This window comes from Pseudophryne corroboree, chromosome 4 (assembly GCF_028390025.1).
Source record: "Pseudophryne corroboree isolate aPseCor3 chromosome 4, aPseCor3.hap2, whole genome shotgun sequence".
NCBI classification, from domain to species: Eukaryota; Metazoa; Chordata; class Amphibia; order Anura; family Myobatrachidae; genus Pseudophryne; species Pseudophryne corroboree.
In genome coordinates, this window is record NC_086447.1 from 494485221 (window position 1) to 494506500 (window position 21280).

At 44.7% G+C, this 21280-nt stretch overlaps 1 protein-coding gene across 2 annotated transcripts in view; it reads right to left on the bottom strand.

The window, feature by feature from the left end:
• Positions 1-21280, bottom strand: part of REV3L (REV3 like, DNA directed polymerase zeta catalytic subunit) — a 372405-nt gene that overhangs the window by 206286 nt on the left and 144839 nt on the right. For both annotated transcript variants that reach the window (XM_063917144.1, XM_063917145.1), the window contains exons 3-4: positions 20903-20977; positions 2718-2878 (exon numbers count right to left, since the gene is read on the bottom strand). In XM_063917144.1, coding sequence (XP_063773214.1) covers positions 2718-2878; positions 20903-20977 — 236 coding nt within the window. The remainder of the gene's footprint in view (positions 1-2717; positions 2879-20902; positions 20978-21280) is intronic.

Consider the following 21280-nt stretch of genomic DNA (forward strand, 5'->3'; position numbering starts at 1 on the left):
CGCACCAGCCAATCATTTCAGGTTTGAAAAATGACAGTTAGGAGCTGATTGGCTGGTCCATTAACACTTTCCACTTATCACTGCTTTATCACTTCTCCAGGCTTAATACATCTGCCCCAATGCGTGATAAGACCAAGGTGATAACGCACCAACCAATCAGCTCCAATATGTAAATTTACAGTTAGGAGCTGATTGTCTGCTGCGTTATCACCTTGCACTTATCACTGCTTTATAACTTCTTTATCCCTTCTCCAGGTTAATACATGTGCCCCATGGTTTGTTTAAATATGCCATGCTAATTCTTTGTGATTTTTTGTTTTTAAATCACACTGTATTAAACACTATAACACACTCCTAGCACCGCTACGGGAGTGCACAGAGATGCTCCCATTATAGTGAATGGGACGCAGGTGCGGGCCAGACGATGCGATAGGCGCACCTAGGCGGGCACGCCCAGGCACATGGGGAACCACGATTAGCGTGGCTCCATCTGTAGGTCTGTGCTGGCCTTAGATGCCAGGTCACACTAGCACTTGTAGTTCGACAACCTCCCGCATTCTCACGCAGTTGGCTGCCAGAGCATGCTTGCACCAGAAGACTACATGCACAAATCGATGAACTCTATCTTAAAACATTTTACTAGGCCCAACACCCAGGGAACACAGTCTTTAATTAATGACTGGTGTGTCAAGGCATGCTGATTTGCTTCTAGCGTATCGTGGGTTACGCATTCATAGACACTTAACTTGCTATTAAGTCGCACACATCTTATGGTCCATGCATCTCAGAACATATACATTGTTAAAGGGTTTTTTTGTGAATACAAGTCTGCATTTTTGACCCAAATGAGTAAACTAGAGGTTTATTAAACACAATCCTCAAGGCACCCCAACAGTCCAGGTTTTTAGTTTATCCATACTTGGCCACAGGTGACTTGGGGCCTTATTCAGAGATGGATGCAGTCGTTGCGTTCACATGCAGCGGCCACATTCATAGGGTCTGCGCTCGTGCACCGGCTATAGTGCACATGCCCGACCATATACCATGCAATCGCATCCTGGAAGGATGCACTCACATAGTGATTAACAGATGAGGGGTGTCCAGGGGCGGCCATGCAGTGCTGAGGAGCAGGAGATCCGGAAACGTAGGCATGTCATGTTTTCGGGACCGGCCGATGACGTTGCCTGTATGTTTTTGCCATAGGAAACATGGCGGCGGTGCACCTACTGCGAGAGCAAAATTGCGACCAACTCTGAATAACCCCCCTAATTAGCTGGGCCATGGATATACCTAAATCCTGGACTGTTGAGGTACAGTACCTTGAGGACCTCTTAAAATAAATGCATAAACCTTTACATTTTCTCCTAATATTCCAAAACCATTCAACTATTATTCTACAATGCATGCAGCTACACAGAACGCAAGTTACTGGTCGCCCACATTATCGATTAATACATGGTAATTATTAGTTTGTAATAATTTTCATCACAATCTTTTGTACATTATGCAAGATGAAAACAGAATACAATTTAAACACCTAATGCATAGGTCTGCAAACTTGGTCCTCATTACCCCACACAGTGCATGTTTTACAGGTCTCCTCACAGAATCACAAGTGAAATAATTAGCTCCACCTGTGGACCTTTTAAAATGTGTCTGTGAGCAATTAATACACCTGTGCACCTGCTGGGTTACCTGCAAAACATGCACTGTGTGAGGTCCTGAGGACCGAGTTTGCAGACCTATGATCTAATGCAGAGATTTTCCACCTTTTACAACTCGCGGCACACTGAACAAGATTTATATATTGCCAAGGCACATTCAAATATAATGGTGATGTATGGTGCAGCTGCGTGTCCTAGGATGTCATGTCGCAGCTTCTCCATAGGTAACGCCTGAGCCACATCTCAGGAAGCCAGAAGAGCCCAGCACTGCCCGGGCCCAAAATTAGAACTGGCTCTGCATCCACTAAACCACAGGTTCTCAAACTCGGTCCTCGGGGGCCCACACAGTGCATGTTTTGCAGGTCTCCCCACAGAATCACAATTGAAATAATGAGCTCCACATGTGGACCTTTAAAAATGTGTCAGTGAGTAATTAATACACCTGTGCACCTACTGGGTTACCTACAAAACATGCACTGTGTGGGGTCCTGAGGACCGAGTTTGAGAACCTCTGCACTAAACCCACCAGTATTGATCGTTCCAGGGCCTCAGGCACGGCAAAACACTGACCGGCCTGGCTCTGCTTCTATGGCGGCACACCTGGAGACTGCTCAGGGCACACTAGTGTGCCACGGCACAGTGGATGAAAAACACTGATCTAATGTTTCAGCTGTATTGTAAGCAATGCTATGTGAAATCACAACTGACAACAGGAGCCTGTGCATTATAAGGATTACCTAATCTACAATGAAGGCCAGTATATGTGAAATGACCTGAGTGGTTCAAAGTACGGCTAGGAAACCCCTTTTGATCACATCTTTAACATACTATTGCTGACAGACATTGGTTAATAATAACCACACTTTCAGGTCAATATCTGCTGTAGTACGTATCTACAGCCATTATGCAGATCATAATAATCTAGTAGTAATACAAGCGTTATTTATTACGTTGCAGTATACAGAACTAGATCTGCTAAGAGTTATTAAAAGGACAGTCAATATTTGTTAAGAAATAATTGCAAAGCAAAATAAAAAAAAGATAAAGCGTTACCTTTTCTACGCGCCCTTCTGAATTTGACAGCAGAAAGATTGATCAGATTCATCCCATACAAGTTGTAGTCAATGAAAAGCTGTAGAAGATATGGGACATGGGCCTCATGAGGCTGGTAGCACTTATTCATTACAGCTCCACCTTGCAGCAGCTCACTCACTCTGGGAAAGATACAGGAAAAACAAGGTTCTAAAAACATTGTAAATAAGATGGGGCACAAACATAATTCTCGTAAGCATACTAACCAGCAGTATGGGGTTAGGTGACTGGCGGTCAGTAAACCGACGCCAGGATCCTGGCCACCAGGGGGACATGCACAATGAAGCCATGCTTGCCACGCTGCGGGCTCTGTGGTTTGCTGTGCTCGCCACAGGTTCTATTCCCACACTATGGGTGTCATAGACACCCATGAGTAGGAATAGCCCTGGGCCCCCTGCCGGCATCCTGGAGGCCGGGATCCCGATCGCCAGTCACCTGACTACATCCCATCTTACCTATTTCTCACACGCCACAATTATGGGGAGTTATTCCATTACAAATCCACTCTCCCCATTACCCAAAGCCCTGGGCCATTGCAAACCTACACATGTGAAAGGGGGGATAAGGGTTTCAGCGACCAACAGTGTCTGATATAATAAGATATAAATATGAGGAGACTTAATGGATACGTATAAAATAATAGAACATTTATTTATACAATATAATAAAATATAATTAATATCAGGGTGGGTTAAAAGCCGGAGAACTAATACAAAAATAAAAGGACAGCTAAAAAAACTAGATAATATCACATATAATAAAAGACAATAAATAATTAAATATCGGATAAAAGAGTGCTGCTTATCTTTCAAAGTGGAGAGTCAATTGAGGTACACCCAACGCGTTTCGTCACTCAGACTTCATCAAGGGGTATGGGACCACTGAACAGACACTCTTATTTATAGCACATGTAATTAGAAATGGATATTTGTGACATCACTTCCTGTGAGGACTGATATTACTGTTTGGTGTAAATTTTTTAACATAAGCATAAGTAAATTCAATCATCGTGGCGGCCATTTTGTAGAAGTCTACAAAATGGCCGCCACGATGATTGACAACCCGCCTCAGCCTATACGTGCCACAGACGACGACACCGCCCGAAACAGGAAGTGACGCGACGACCAGAGCAGAAGTGATGCAGAGGTGCATCAACACACTGATCCGCTGACCGGAAGCGTGGCGCAATCGCGCATGCGCAGTAAGAAGATTCCGATAAAGGAAGTGGGGCGGAAGTGACGTCGGACCCGTCCCCGGACTATTTTAACAAATATATCACATTATATAACTCGTTTTTACAAACTACTTAGTACCCTGAGGTTATTACTCTGCTCACTATCATTTACTTATGCTTATGTTAAAAAATTTACACCAAACAGTAATATCAGTCCTCACAGGAAGTGATGTCACAAATATCCATTTCTAATTACATGTGCTATAAATAAGAGTGTCTGTTCAGTGGTCCCATACCCCTTGATGAAGTCTGAGTGACGAAACGCGTTGGGTGTACCTCAATTGACTCTCCACTTTGAAAGATAAGCAGCACTCTTTTATCCGATATTTAATTATTTATTGTCTTTTATTATATGTGATATTATCTAGTTTTTTTAGCTGTCCTTTTATTTTTGTATTAGTTCTCTGGCTTTTAACCCACCCTGATATTAATTATATTTTTTTATATTGTATAAATAAATGTTCTATTATTTTATACGTATCCATTAAGTCTCCTCATATTTATATCTTATTATATCAGACACTGTTGGTCGCTGAAACCCTTATCCCCCCTTTCACATATCCTAAATTTAGGCAGTTTATCCCTGCCTAATACTTAAGGGTTAGCTGACGCCTTGTATTACTTAAGGAGTGTCTGAATTTATTGCATTTTTATCAATTTTATTTGTTCTATTGCTCACACACCTGTGGCGCAATACTTCCATTACCCAAACCTACACATGTATTGAGGTTAGCTGATTGAGGGCACACCATGTGGTGTGAGTCACCTGGCGTGAGTGACCCGCTTCAAGCCAAATAGCATAACGACTTTTTAAATTTGTGTCTTATATTCATCACAGACACAGCAAAACACCACTTAGTGGGGGTAATTCATAGTTGATCGTAGATGTGCTAAATTTAGCACATCTACGATCATTTACTCTGACATGTGGGGGACGCCCAGCACGGGGCTATTCCACCCCGCATGTCAGGCCCTACCCACCTTCCCTGCACAGATACAAAAGCATCGCATGCATGTGGATATCTGGTTTTCACCTGACTGCGCTCATCCCCTACAGTTTGAGTACTCGTGAAATGATGCAAATGGATACTTATATAAAGGTGTGTTTTACTTTCACATGTATCAAATATGACACTCAATATAATGAAACCGTGCAGATAAAAACTGTTGAACATGAAAAAGGTGGTAATCACAATGTGTGCTCCACGGGGAGCACCTGTTTTACTCAGTCCTTTAATCACTCAAATTGGTGATTAAATCCTTTAGGTTCTTGGCGTGTGTGTTCTGACACAAAGGCCAATGGGCTGGAAAAATAAGAATTTACTTACCGATAATTCTATTTCTCGGAGTCCGTAGTGGATGCTGGGGTTCCTGAAAGGACCATGGGGAATAGCGGCTCCGCAGGAGACAGGGCACAAAAAGTAAAGCTTTAGGATCAGGTGGTGTGCACTGGCTCCTCCCCCTATGACCCTCCTCCAAGCCAGTTAGGTACTGTGCCCGGACGAGCGTACACAATAAGGGAGGAATTTTGAATCCCGGGTAAGACTCATACCAGCCACACCAATCACACCGTACAACTTGTGATCTAAACCCAGTTAACAGTATGATAACAGCGGAGCCTCTGAAAAGATGGCTCACAACAATAATAACCCGATTTTTGTAACTATATACAAGTATTGCAGATAATCCGCACTTGGGATGGGCGCCCAGCATCCACTACGGACTCCGAGAAATAGAATTATCGGTAAGTAAATTCTTATTTTCTCTATCGTCCTAGTGGATGCTGGGGTTCCTGAAAGGACCATGGGGATTATACCAAAGCTCCCAAACGGGCGGGAGAGTGCGGATGACTCTGCAGCACCGAATGAGAGAACTCCAGGTCCTCTTTTGCCAGGATATCAAATTTGTAGAATTTTACAAACGTGTTCTCCCCTGACCACGTAGCTGCTCGGCAGAGTTGTAATGCCGAGACCTCTCGGGCAGCCGCCCAAGATGAGCCCACCTTCCTTGTGGAATGGGCCTTAACCGATTTAGACTGTGGCAGGCCAGCCTTAGAATGTGCAAGTTGAATTGTGTTACAAATCCAACGAGCAATCGACTGCTTAGAAGCAGGCGCACCCAACTTGTTGGGTGCATACAGTATAAACAGCGAGTCAGATTTTCTGACTCCAGCTGTCCTGGAACATATTTTCAGGGCCCTGACAACTTCTAGCAACTTGGAGTCCTCCAAGTCCCTAGTAGGTGCAAGGCACCACAATAAGCTGGTTCAGGTGAAACACTGACACCACCTTAGGGAGAGAACTGGGGACGAGTCCGCAGCTCTGCCCTGTCCGAATGGACAAACAGATATGGGCTTTTTTGAGAAAAAACCACCAATTTGACACTCGCCTGGTCCAGGCCAGGGCCAAGAGCATGGTCACTTTTTATGTGAGATGCTTCAAATCCACATATTTGACTGGTTTTAAACCAATGTGATTTGAGGAATCCCAGAACTACGTTGAGATCCCACAGTGCCACTGGAGGCACAAAAAAAGGGGTTTGTATATGCAATACTCCCTTGACAAACTTCTGGACTTCAGGAACTGAAGCCAATTCTTTCTGGAAGAAAATTTACAGGGCCGAATTTGAACCTTAATGGACCCCAATTTGAGGCCCATAGACACTCCTGTTTGCAGGAAATGCAGGAAACGACCGAGTTGAAATTTCTTTGTGGGGCCTTCCTGGCCTCACACCACGCAACATATTTTCGCCACACGTGGTGATAATGTTGTGCGGTCACCTCCTTTCTGGCTTTGACCAGGGTAGGAATGACCTCTTCCGGAATGCCTTTTTTCCCTTAGGATCCGGCTTTCCATCGCCATGCCGACAAACGCAGCTGCGGTAAGTCTTGGAACAGACATGGTACTTGCTGAAGCAAGTCCCTTCTTAGCGGCAGAGGCCATAAGACCTCTGTAAGCATCTCTTGAAGTTCCGGGTACCAAGTCCTTCTTGGCCAATCCGGAGCCATGAGTATAGTTCTTACTCCTCTACGTCTTATAATTCTCAGCACCTTAGGTATGAGAAGCAGAGGAGGGAACACATACACCGACTGGTACACCCACGGTGTTACCAGAACGTCCACATCTATTGCCTGAGGGTCTCTTGACCTGGCGCAATACCTGTCCCGTTTTTTGTTCAGACGGGACGCCATCATGTCCACCTTTGGTATTTCCCAACGGTTTACAATCATGTGGAAAAAACTTCTCAATGAAGTTTCCACTCTCCCGGGTGGAGGTCGTGCTGAGGAAGTCTGCTTCCCAGTTTCCATTCCCGGGATGAAAAACTGCTGACAGTGTTATCACATGATTTTCCGCCCAGCGAAAAGTCCTTGCAGTTTCTGCCATTGCCCTCCTGCTTCTTGTGTCGCCCTGTCTGTTTACGTGGGCGACTGCCGTGATGTTTTTCCCACTGGATCAATACCGGCTGACCTTGAAGCAGAGGTCTTGCTAAGCTTAGAGCATTATAAATTTACCCTTAGCTCCAGTATATTTATGTGGAGAAAAGTCTCCATACTTGATCACACTCCCTGGAAATTTTTCCCTTGTGTGACTGCTCCCCAGCCTCTCAGGCTGGGCTCCGTGGTTACCAGCATCCAATCCTGAATGCCGAATCTGCGGCCCTCTAGAAGATGAGCACTCTATAACCACCACAGGAGAGACACCCTTGTCCTTGGATATTGGGTTATCCGCTGATGCATCTGAAGATGCGATCCGGACCATTTGTCCAGCAGATCCCACTGAAAAGTTCTTACGTGAAATCTGCCGAATGGAATTGCTTCGTAGGAAGCCACCATTTTTACCAGGACCCTTGTGCAATGATGCACTGTTTTTAGGAGGTTCCTGACTTGCTCGGATAACTCCCTGGCTTTCTCTTCCGGGAGAAACACCTTTTTCTGGACTGTGTCCAGAATCATCCCTAGGCACAGCAGACGTGTCGTCGGGATCAGCTGCGATTTTGGAATATTTAGAATCCACCCGTGCTGATTGTAGCAGTATCCGAGATAGTGCTACTCCGACCTCCAACTGTTCCCTGGACTATGCCCCTATCAGGAGATCGTCCAAGTAAGGGATAATTAAGACGCCTTTTCTTCGAAGAAGAATCATCAATTCGGCCATTACCTTGGTAAAGACCCCGGGGTGCCGTGGACAATCCAAACGGCAGCGTCTGAAACTGATAGTGACAGTTCTGCACCACGAACCTGAGGTACCCTTAGTGAGAAGGGCAAATTTGGGACATAGAGGTAAGCATCCCTGATGTCCCGGGACACTATATAGTCCCCTTCTTCCTGGTTCGTTATCACTGCTCTGAGTGACTTCATCTTAATTTGAACCTTTGTAAGTGTTCAAAAAAAAATTTTAGAATAAGTCTCACCTAGCCTTCTGGCTTCAGTACCACAATATAGTGTGGAATAATACCCCTTTTCTGTAGTAGGAGGGGTAATTTAATTATCACCTGCTGGGAATACAGCTTGTGAATTTTTTCCCATACTACCTCCTTGTCGGAGGGAGACTTGGTAAAGCAGACTTCAGGAGCCTGCGAAGGGGAAACGTCTCGACATTCCCATCTGTACCCCCGGGATACTACTTGTAGGATCCAGGGGTCCTGTACGGTCTCAGCGCCATGCTGAGAACTTGTCAGACGCGGTGGAACGCTTCTGTTCCTGGGAATGGGCTGCCTGCTGCAGTCTTCTTCCCTTTCCTCTATCCCTGGGCAGATATGATCTTATAGGGACGAGAGGACTGAGGCTGAAAAGACGGTGTCTTTTTCTGCAGAGATGTGACTTAGGGTAAAAAACGGTGGATTTTCCAGCAGTTGCCGTGACCACCAGGTCCGATGGACCGACCCCAAACAAGTCCTCTTCCTTTATACGGCCATACTGTGCCGTTTGGAATCTGCATCACCTGACCACTGTCGTGTCCATAACATCTTCTGGCAGTTATGGACATCGCGTTTATTCATGATGCCAGAGTGCAAATATCCCTCTGTGCATCTCGCATATATAGAAATGCTCTATAGTCAATAAAATACTGTCCCTGTCAAGGGTATCAATATTTTTAGTCAGGGAATCCGACCAAGCCACCCTAGCTCTGCACATCCAGGCTGAGGCGATCGCTGGCCGCAGTATAACACCAGTATGTGTGTATATACTTTTTATTATATTTTCCAGCCTTGTCAGCTGGTCCTTGAGGACGGCCCTATCTATAGACGGTACCGCCACTTGTTTTGATAAGCGTGTGAGCGCCTTATCCACCTTAAGGGGTGTTTCCCAACGCGCCCTAACTTCTGGCGGGAAAGGGTATACCGCCCATAATTTTCTATCGGGGGGAACCCACGCATCATCACACACTTTATTTAATTTATCTGATTCAGGAAAAACTATGGTAGTTTTTTCACATCCCACATAATACCCTCTTTTGTGGTACTTGTAGTATCAGAAATACGTAACACCTCCTTCATTGCCTTTAACGTGTGGCCCTAATAAGGAATACGTTTGTTTATTCACCGTCGACACTGGATTCAGTGTCCCTGTCTGTGTCTGTGTCGACCGACTAAAGTAAACGGGCGTTTTAAAACCCTTGACGGTGTTTTTGAGACGTCTGGACCGTACTAATTGTTTGTCGGCCGTCTCATGTCGTCAACCGACTTTGCAGCGTGTTGACATTATCACGTAATTTCCTAAATAAGCCATCCATTCCGGTGTCGACTCCCTAGAGAGTGACATCACCATTACAGGCAATTGCTCCGCCTCCTCACCAACATCGTCCTCCTACCTGTCGACACACACGTACCGACACACAGCACACACACAGGGAATGCTCTGATAGAGGACAGGACCCACTAGCCCTTTGGAGAGACAGAGGGAGAGTTTGCCAGCACACACCAAAAACGCTATAATTATATAGGGACAACCTTATATAAGTGTTTTCCCTTATAGCATCTTAATATATATATAAGCATATCGCCAAATTAGTGCCCCCCCTCTCTGTTTTAACCCTGTTTCTGTAGTGCAGTGCAGGGGAGAGCCTGGGAGCCTTCCCTCCAGCCTTTCTGTGAGGGAAAATGGCGCTGTGTGCTGAGGAGATAGGCCCCGCCCCTTTTTCGGCGGCCTCGTCTCCCGCTCTTAACGGATTCTGGCAGGGGTTAAATATCTCCATATAGCCTCCGGAGGCTATATGTGAGGTATTTTTAGCCAAAATAGGTATTCATTTGCCTCCCAGGGCGCCCCCCTCCCAGCGCCCTGCACCCTCAGTGACTGCCGTGTGAAGTGTGCTGAGAGGAAAATGGCGCACAGCTGCAGTGCTGCCGCCGATTCTGGACCTCTTCTTACTTCAGCATCTGCAAGGGGGCCGGCGGCAAGGCTCCGGTGACCATCCAGGCTGTACCTGTGATCGTCCCTCTGGAGCTGATGTCCAGTAGCCAAGAAGCCAATCCATCCTGCACGCAGGTGAGTTCACTTCTTCTCCCCTAAGTCCCTCGTTGCAGTGATCCTGTTGCCAGCAGGACTCACTGTAAAATAAAAAACCTAAGCTAAACTTTCCTAAGCAGCTCTTTAGGAGAGCCACCTAGATTGCACCCTTCTCGGCCGGGCACAAAAATCTAACTGGCTTGGAGGAGGGTCATAGGGGGAGGAGCCAGTGCACACCACCTGATCCTAAAGCTTTACTTTTTGTGCCCTGTCTCCTGCGGAGCCGCTATTCCCCATGGTCCTTTCAGGAACCCCAGCATCCACTAGGACGATAGAGAAAAATATATATATGTAATGATTAAATCTGGCTGTGATGCTTTAAAAGTCAAATATAGATTTTCCAGTGGAAATGTCTCTAGTCCTGACCGGACTGTGTGGGCTTTAAAAATCTGTCTTTAGTAATTAGATTCATATAGTTGCAGAGGACGGCGTCCCGTACCTCTGCGTGTGGAAGTCAGGTATTCGTGCACTATCGTTGCGGCCGTACTTGTAAGATGTACAGGTGCGGGGGGCAGCGGGAACCTCCTGGCAGCTCCGGACAGACTCGTCCCTCAGCTCGCGCACCCGCTCTCCGGTTCGTCCTGTTAGGGATCTCCCCGTGTGCCTACGCCGCTCGCTGGGTTGGTCGTGTTCGCGTGGGGGGGAGCTCAGCCGCAGGATCTAAACAGAGCCTGTGGCAGTGTTGCACCTCCCCACAACGGAGTACTCACCTGTGTGGTCCTCCTGCTGCCCGTCCGTCTGTACTGCTTACCGATGTCTGCGCCGTAGGTCCGAGGGTCTCACAGCACTCTCCCGTCCTCCAATGGTTTGATGTCTCTTAGTCGTCTCCTCCAACGCGTTTCAACCGGATCGGTCTTCCTCTGGGAGTCTTTGCAGTGTTCTGATAGTGGTGGATGTTAAAATGGCTTGCGGGCGGGACCAGCATCAGTTCCTCCTTTGTTCCACTGATTTGATTGGTGGTTGAGGTTGTCAGTATTGGATGTTAAATTGGCTTGCGGGCGGGACCAGCATCAGTTCCTCCTTTGTTCCACTGATTTGATTGGTGGTTGAGGTTGTCAGTATTGCAGGTGGCAGATCACATGTTCCTGCAATCTGTCCCATTTGTGAGTTTCAGAAACAGGGAAAGTATGAAAACATGGCAATGCAAATGAAATTCTTTTTTTTTTTTTTTGATTGGTGGTTGAGGTTGTCAGTATTGCAGGGGGCAGATCACATGTTCCTGCAATCTGTCCCATTTGTGAGTTTCAGAAACAGGGAAAGTATGAAAACATGGCAATGCAAATGAAATTCCTTTTTTTTTCTTTCTCGATTGGTGGTTGAGGTTGTTAGTATTGCAGGGGGCAGATCACATGTTCCTGCAATCTGTCCCATTTGTGAGTTTCAGAAACAGGGAAAGTATGAAAACATGGCAATGCAAATGAAATTCCCTTTTTTTTTTTCTTTTTTTTTATGTGGCAATGGTATGTGGCTTGTTAGTATGCTATCTGATCACGGAGCTTTTAAAAAATTCAAGATGTTTCTTTCGTGTCAACAATTATGGTAAAGTGGATTCTTTGGTATTGTTATGAAATATCTGGGATATATAATTTTCCTACTTTGGAGTGGTTTATAATCCTATGTTCCCTGTGCGCTTTTTCTGGGTATTGGATATCTGTATACTAAATGATCGGTTCTACTTGCAGATGATAGTCCTTATTTCATTATCAATGTTTAACCCTTTTGGTGCTAGTGTGCCAAAGGAGATTATTAAACGTAACTCTTCTTTATTTCTTTTTTGTATATAATCCCCTCCCCTCCAGTTCTTCTTGATTTCTTTCAGCCCCGTAAACTTTAGTAATGCGGGATTTGATTCATGATGGTCTCTAAAGTGTAATGAGAGCGGATGATCTTCTGTTTTTCGTTTAATATTGCAAATGTGTTCACTGATTCTGATTTTCAGTGGTCGGACGGTTCTCCCTATATACTGTAACTTACATGGACATTCTAGTAAGTATATGATGCCTTTGCTTGTGATTCTGTCTTTGATTTTGTAACTGTATGAGTTAGTTGCAGATTGTTTCATGATAGTGGGTAATGTGCTTCTTGCTTTTACCATATGGCAACCTGAGCAGGTCCCACAATGGTAAAAACCTCCTTTGTTCTGTGACCCATCTATTGTGGTTTGTATCTGATTTGGTGGCGGTATGTGGCTGTGTGTTAGTTTTTTCACCAAAAGAAAATTTGAGTGTAATACTCATGGAAAGAGAGAGTTTATATACCATGAAATAAATTCCTCAGGTTTCCCCTAATAAATGGGGAAATGTATGGTGAACCTTATGGGAAAATCAGGGGGGAGTGACCTCTTTCATATAAATTCCTGATTAGAGAGGATATGTATGAATTTATCCATGTATGAGGGTTCATTTATTTTCGCTCACCTATATTATAATTTTGCCTATAAAAGGTACATGGGTACTGGCAAACACCTATGCTCTTTAATTATCAATGCCAGCTCTCGTTTTTTCTTAAGTATATACTAATAAATGTTAATTTTTAATATTTTCATCATTACAATTTTTTCAAGTGTGCTCAGGAAAAGGCCTATAGTTGCTTTTTTTGGCTCTTTGTTCTCTTCAAAGGACCATACCAGTTTTTCCCTAGTTGTTCTTACTATCCTCCTGGAGCACCACCAACTATTTGCTGAATTTATGTTTTGAGTAAGCCTTTATGTTGGTTTAATACATAATACTCCTAATTATTTAATTGAAATTGTGACATCCTGTGCAGATTTATTTCTTCTTTATAAGTTTTTTCTTTATGTCAGGAGCCTTTCGATAGATGACTTTGGGGTTAGGGGGTAGAACTTTAGCTAGATTGTCATCTTGCAATAATATCTGCCAGTGTTTTGTGATGATCTTTTTGATCTGATGGGCTTGGTCTGAATATTGTGTTATGAACCCGACTAGTAGCTCCCTGCCAGCCAGCTCATGCGCGCTGGCAGGGGGCTTACCGCCCGAGCTGTGTGTGACCCCCAACAGTCCGGACACGCCTCTGTTGTCCAGACCGTGCCCCGCCAATGCCGTTCTAACGTCATTGGCACGCCCCCTCCCGCCCTGCAAATACCTCTGCCTGTCAATCAGGCAGAGGCTTTCGCATCTCACTGGCTGCACATGCGCACTGCGCATAGTAATTCAGACTGCGATCGCTGCCGTTGCAGCGATGCAGTCTGAATTACCCCCTTCCCCCTTTACCAAAGACACAGCGCTGCACAGGAATTCATTTTATTATGTACAAAGTTGCAGATGAAGCACAATGAAACTTAATGTCAACAAAACCGTCAGCTGCTTCATCGTTGCACTTCATATACAGATTCAGACTCAATGGCACAGGAAGTGACTTTGTCAGTCGCATTGCAACTAAAATGCACATTTCAGCGAAAAAGACACTCGGCGCATGCAGTGTCGCACAGGACAAGGTGGGCCGAAAAAGGCTGTTTGACGTGACTGCAGCAATAGTGTTTGAGGATTCATCTGTATGGAGAGAGTCCATTTATACTGCTCTCAGAGAGGAATACATGGATTCCAGGAGCAGTGAACCACAGTTGCTTCATATAGGGAGTAATAAAGCTACATATTTGTTCAAGGCTGGACATTTCCTCTCAATGTAACCATGTTTGTTTATGATTATGGTTTATATTTTACCAATGCTCCATTACAAAGCCACGAGTAACAGGTGTGTGTCATATGTCATTACATCTATGTGTTTAGAAACCACTGATGTATACACAAAAGCCTTTGTTGGAGTCTGTGCTCAGAGAGACACGCTGTATCATTTATTAATATCAAAATAAAAAGAAGATATTCTACCTACATTTCCCAGCTGTCAAGTCACACATAAAACCAAAGCACAGAATGGTGTGCAAGGATAGAAAAACAAACATTTCTCCTTTGTGTTAAATGTGAGTGATGCAGATTAAACTGCAATGGATACAGAAGGGACAGAGGTGAGCAGCTAGATAGACATGTCTAGCTGTCTATACTTTATCACAGCCAGATATGGATTTTAGTTTCTATGGTAAGAATACTTATACTACTTACACAGAGAATTACTGCGATCACCACTTATATATATATATATATATATATATATATATATATATATATAAAATCCCAAATACAGCCAAAACCTTTCACAGGTTGGGGAAATTCAAATTACCAACACAAATGAACAACCATGCAGCTATAAACTGGTAATTGTATAGTAGAGAAGGCCCTGCGATATGATTTGAATGCATGTTCCTTCATATAATGTGATGTTAATGTATTGAGTAACATAAAAGTGTTTGGGGTATATTCAATTGAAGTCGAAAGCTGCCGTCTGTCAAAAAGAGGTCAGTTTTCGACTTTTTAAGGTCGAATCGTGATTCGACCTATTCAATATAACCCAAAATTTTTCGACAAGTTGATGAATTCGACTTGTCGAAAAGCACATGGATCGGTGGAATAGCTGCCGATCCACGTGCTTCCTTTTCAACCATCTCAGTTCGACTTTAAAAATAGTCGAGTGAGATGGGGAGAGCAGCGCCAGAGACAGGCAGAGCCGAAGCGGGAATGAGGAGAGCCAAGGCGGGGACGGGGTGAGCAGCGCTGGAGGATGTCACAGCCGCCGCTCACAGCAGCGTCCACCCGGCTCCAGCAAGCGAGACCTCGCTTGCTGGAGCCGGGTGGACGCTGCCGTGAGCGGCGGCTGTGAGAGAGGGGGAGACGGGGAGCGGCGGCTGTGAGAGGGGGGACGGAGAGCGGTGGCTGTGACAGGGGAGACGGGGAGCGGCGGCTGTGAGAGAGGAGGGACTGGGGGGTAGACGGGGGAGAGCCGCGGGCAGACGGGGGAGAGCAGCGCTACAGCTGCGGCTATATAGCCGCTGCTGTAGCGCTGCTCTCCCCTGTCTGCCCATGGCTCTCCCCCGTCTCCCCTCCCGCATCTCAATTCGACTTTTTTAAAAGTCAAATTGAGATGTCCATTGAATAGCCGAGGTCGGATCCATTCTGACAAATGAATGTCGGAATGGATCCGACTTCAATTGAATATACCCCTTAGTCTTACATCATATATCTAATACAGTATTTCACTGCACAAAAAAACATCTACTGTTCCTATCTTTAACTTTTCATAGTTCATTTAAAGGAGAATAATTATAATAAGATAGAGCAATTTGCTCTAATTCAAGGTTCTTGGTATACTTTTTGGCCCAAAAATTTACGAACAGATGATTTGATACTTTTTTTTTTAAAGGATATGAAAAATCATCTGTCAGTAAATGTGTGATTTAGACCCTGAAACACAAAATCGATCAAAAATTGACCAAACATCGACCTTGGTGTCAGATTCCACAGGACACCTTGAGAGGTCTTGTGGAGTCCATGCCTTGATGGGTCAGAGCTGTTCTGGCAGCACAAGAGGAACCTACACAATATTACGCAGGTGATTTTAATGTTATGGCTGATGGGTGTATAACTACACGACATAGGGGTATATTCAATTGATGTTGGATCCTTTCTGACGGAAAGGATCCAACATCTCAGTATTCAATGAGCGGCTGGCCATTCCCGACAATGCCAATCTGACATTTTTAAAAGTCGGATTGACATTGTCGGAAATGTGGGCTCAAACCTGTTGGATTTGGCCGCGCTTCCGACAAAACACGTGGATTCGCGGCTAATCCGCAGATCCACGTTTTCCGACAAGTTGGAGTTGCCGACTTGTGAGAAAAATGGCAGGGGGACTGAATAGGTCAAATCAGTTTCCAACCTAAAAAAGTAGGAAACTGCCGCCTTTCCGACAAGACGGCAGTTTCGACTACAATTGAATACCCCTGATAATCTTCAGCCAAACTAGACCAATATGTAAAAATCATTAATTTATTACAGAAAGTAAAATAACTAGGTTACTTAAAAATGCCTACAAGAATTTCTATTCTCACTACAACACACAGATGCAGGCTCCTAAGAGATGTATAAATATATAGAAATAATTGTGTTTTATTCCCCACAAGCCTCTTATATAAAACACACGTGCTTTTTCAAGTACCTGTAATCAAGGAGCACAGATGTGTCCTCATACATCATTGCTGCAGTCACGCAAAACAGCCCCTCTTGGCTTGCCAGATCCTGTGAAACTTTGCTAGCATTTCACGTCCTTTTTGCTGAAAATTATTTTTAAGCTTAGCATGCACTATACAATTATTGGGCAGACCATCAGTCTAATCTGGCTGGCTGGAATGAAAATCTGGTAATGGATGTGAGCAAGCGACCATTTGCCAGTGCCGCAACTAAACATTTTAGCGCAGTGTGCAAGAAACGGCCTCAGCGCATCCCCCCCTTATGCAAAACAGGGGCAGTGCGCCCCATAGGAGTGCGAAAAATATATAGGGGCGTGGCTTCATGGGGAAGGGGTGTGGCCACAAAATAATACCAATTCATATTACGGTGCACAGTAGTCTCTATTATTCAAATGATGCCGCACAGTAGCACCACTACACCAGGTAGAGCCCCTTTTACACATTATGGCAGACAGTCCCCCTTTTTACACATTACGGCAGACAGAGACTCCCTTTTTTACACATTATGGAAGACAGTCCCCCTTTTTACACATTACGACAGCCAGTTGCCCTTTTTTACACATTACGGCAGCCAGTCCCCCTTTTTACACATTATGGCAGACAGAGCCCCCCTTTTTACACATTACGGCAGACAGAGCCCCCCTTTTTACACATTACGGCAGCCAGTCCCCCTTTTTACACATTACGGCAGCCAGTCCCCCTTTTTACACATTACGGCAGCCAGCGTCCCCTTATTACACATTACGGCAGACAACGTTCCCTTATTGCACATTACGGCAGACAACGTCCCCCTTTTTACACATTACGGCAGACAGCATCCCCTTTTTACACATTACGGCAGACAGCATCCCCTTTTTACACATTAAGGCAGACAGCATCCACTTTTTTACACATTACGACAGGCAGAGTCCCCTTATTACACATTACGGCAGACAGCATCCCCTTTTTTACACATTACGGCAGACAGCATCCCCTTATTACACATTACGGCAGACAGCCCCTAAACACACACACACAGCTTGTCCCATCCAGTGACTGCGCACACACACCCTGTCCCCTCCAATCACTACACACACACACACACACACACACACACACACAGCCTGTCCCCTCCAGTCACACCACACACACACACACACACACACACACACACACACCCCCCCTCCCCCGGTCCCCACTGTGTTACCTCCAGGAGAGCTGTAGCAGAGATGGATGTAGGCAGACCAAACATCAAAGTCGGGGGCGTTGCCTAATCACAGACCCTTTGACCATGCCCCCTTTCAGCACCGATAGGCGGCCTGGGAGAGGAAGCGGCGCAGGGTCGGACATACGGTAATTTCATCCAGCGTCCTGATCCGCCGCTGCAGCTACAGTACTTCTGCAGACAAACACTGATCAGCGCGGACCTGCAAGTGTTGCCGGCGGTCCTACGCCCTCAGAGCACATGTGATGTGTGCCAGACACCGCCGGCACACACCTAGTTACGGTACTGCCATTTGCTCCCAAAACACTGGAAAGTTGACAAAAACTCTCTAAGAGAAATTATGGCCTATTTCCAGTGTTTGGGAAAAAATGATCAATTGTCATTTGCTCCAATTCATTGCCAGATTTTCATTCCAACCAGCCACATTGGACAGATGGTCTGCTAGATAATCAGCTTTAGTCGCAATAAGACTAGGATGCACAAGCAGACTGTGCGGATTAATTTCATATACAAAAACAGGATTTTGGTACTTACCGATAAATCCCTTTCTCTGAGTCCATAGGGGACGCTGGAGTAGAATACCATGGGGAGGGCTCGCCTGATCACGCCATCTATACAACCCCCCACCCCCACCCCATGGTATTCTACTCCAGCGTCCCCTATGGATGATATAGAGATTTCCATATCTTTGCGGCAACTGAGTATGTGATTCTGTATACGAAGTGCTATGATACAACAGCTTCATATACAGGCTTAGTCGCACACAGATATACAAGTGTGCACATCAAATTAATCAGCAGAGTCTCCTGTTGCATCCTAACAGAGTTGCATAGGACCTGGCAACTCCCTCACACCAGGCATCTCGCACTGAGGGGTCTATTCATGAAGCAGTGAAAAGTGTGGAAAAGTGAACCAGTGGAGATGTTGTCCTTATAATTTTATAGGATGCACTTAACATTCGTTACCATGGGCAACTTCTCCGCTGGCTCACTTCTCCATTCTTTTCACTGCTTTGTGATTAGACCACAGAGTGTCATGTCTCATACTGAGGCTAGATGTATGAGGTCACAGCTTCTTAGCATCTTGCATTATCACAGGGAAGTGCATCCTGGGAATTCGCTATTAATTGAATGAACTGTAGTAGTAAGGAAGTCTACACTCTGGCTTAAAACATGCCAACACAATGCCTAACATAGAAATGCTACATAGTCAAAAAACAAACACTTAAATATCTGTATATGAAGTATGATTTAAAAATGCACTGTTCCATCTTAGGGGCAGATATACAAAGATTTGGAGAGTGATAAAGTGGAGAGAGATAAACTACCGAAACAATCGGCTTCTGTCATTTTACAAACACAGCCTCTAAAATGGAAGTTAGGAGCTGATTAGTTGGTACTTTATCTCTCTCCATGGCTTAGTACATCTCCCCCTTAGTCAGATGATCAATTCGGGCTATCCAATTAGAGCCAGTCTGTTTAGTGCGCAAATTACCCTGTATCGCACGAAAACACATAGGGTTCGGGAAAAGCCGCAGACCTTTGTGCTTTTGCGCCACCTATCGCAAAAAAAATGGTCACTTATCAAAGATTTGGTTTTGCCTGGCTATAAGCACCAGCATTGGGGATAATGGGATAGAGTCAGGCAATTCGGCTAGCTACGGTAAATTACTGCGGCTAACTAGATTCCGCCAAATGTCTGAATTTTCACTACAGCTCTGCTAAAGTACAGTGATGAAATATCACCTCATCTCTCACAAAATAAATCTCTCCAGACTAAAAACAGCCAATTCCAGATGACGCAGCATTAGGTATTTTTCAGCTGTGGACCATACTTACTTTGAACAGGTCATAATTACATTGTTTTGCCCCTACATATCATGGACAGTTCATCTTATCTATTTAATATGAGCAATAATTACCAGCTTGTTCCCACCAATAAAAAAAAATTCAAAACATGACCTATTGGGGGAATGGAGACTGGAGATGAGAAATCCTGCATTAGATATTGGCTAAGGGGTATCTAATAAAGGGTAAGCAACTCAAATGGCAAAAGCAGAGCATTGCAATTACATTTACTGACATAAACAATCATGGGCCTGATTTGGACATGGATGTGGCAGCGATGTGAAAATATGCTAATGCCACAGGAGGCATCTGATGAAAGAGATGCCTTCTGCCAGCACATCAGACCTGAGCCAGCATCAGATCTTCTGCGAGACCATCAGCAATCTGAGATCACTCAATTTGGCCATTACAGCTTAAACGCCCTAGTTTTCCAGGAGGTGGGCATTACTTCCACCCAGCTTGTCAAACAGGCTGCGGGTCAGGGAGCACTGCGTGAGATAAAGTGGAATGGGTCAAGCGCATGCATCCCAAAATCAGAGATGTACACAAACCATTGGACTTCTCTGACTAGGGCCCATGTCCATAAAGCTGTACTGAGCATTGTGATTTAAAGAGACTACATGTCAAGAATAACCCTTCTATGTGAGAATACATATTTATATTACCTATGTAAGGGCTCTGATATAACTATATTTAAGCCTTCATTATTTGAATATACAAATTAGAATGTGCAGTAAACTGTTAGTTTCTATATAAATATTACAAGACATTTAATGGAATACATTGTGATCCTGGATGCCGGCGGTCATTATACCGACAGCAGCTTCCTGCAAGCATGTATCCCAGCAAGTATATGCAGTGAGTCTGCTCGCCATGCTTCCGGCCCGGTGTTCGTTCATGACAGGTTATATTCTCACTCGGGTGGTGGCGTGGAAACACCACATGAGTGGGAATACCGGGCTGTGGTAGGTATTCCGGCATTTTACAGGCTGTTGGGGTTCCGGTGTCGGCATCCTGAACGCCGGGATCCCGACAGCCTGTATATTAACTGCATCCCCATTTAACACTATTCTGTTTCAACAAGATGGGAAATTTGAAATGAACACATCACCCACATCCCCAGTGTGTGTTTAATTATGGGAATATTGAACCCAAAGAATAATCCAAAACTGTCCATATACAATGGGAGAATACAAAATTATTAGCGGAAATATAACATTTGTTTTCCCCTTTACACTGTACAACAGATGGTTATTTACCTTTTCACCATGGATGGATTATAAAGATATATCTTCATGAATTGCTTTTCCTTTTCATTATAGCCATAGAAAGGTCTACAAAAAAACAGAATGTAACGTTAGTGACATAAGATATAGCAAGCACAGGGGGCACCATAAAGCAGGTGTATACCAGTATGGAACAAGCAGCTGCCAGTGTGGAAACAATCTGTGTGAAACTGAGCAATGGAACATTTTCCTATAGAAAGTCTCACGATGTGCAGATGGCCGTCAAGGTAATACCTTCCCCCCTACCTGAGCTCAGACCAGCTCCTCCATTAGTACTACTGTATGTCCCTGCGTAATACAAACATGCTGGGGTATTGCTGCCTCAGAAATATTAGTCTTCTTGGTGACTAT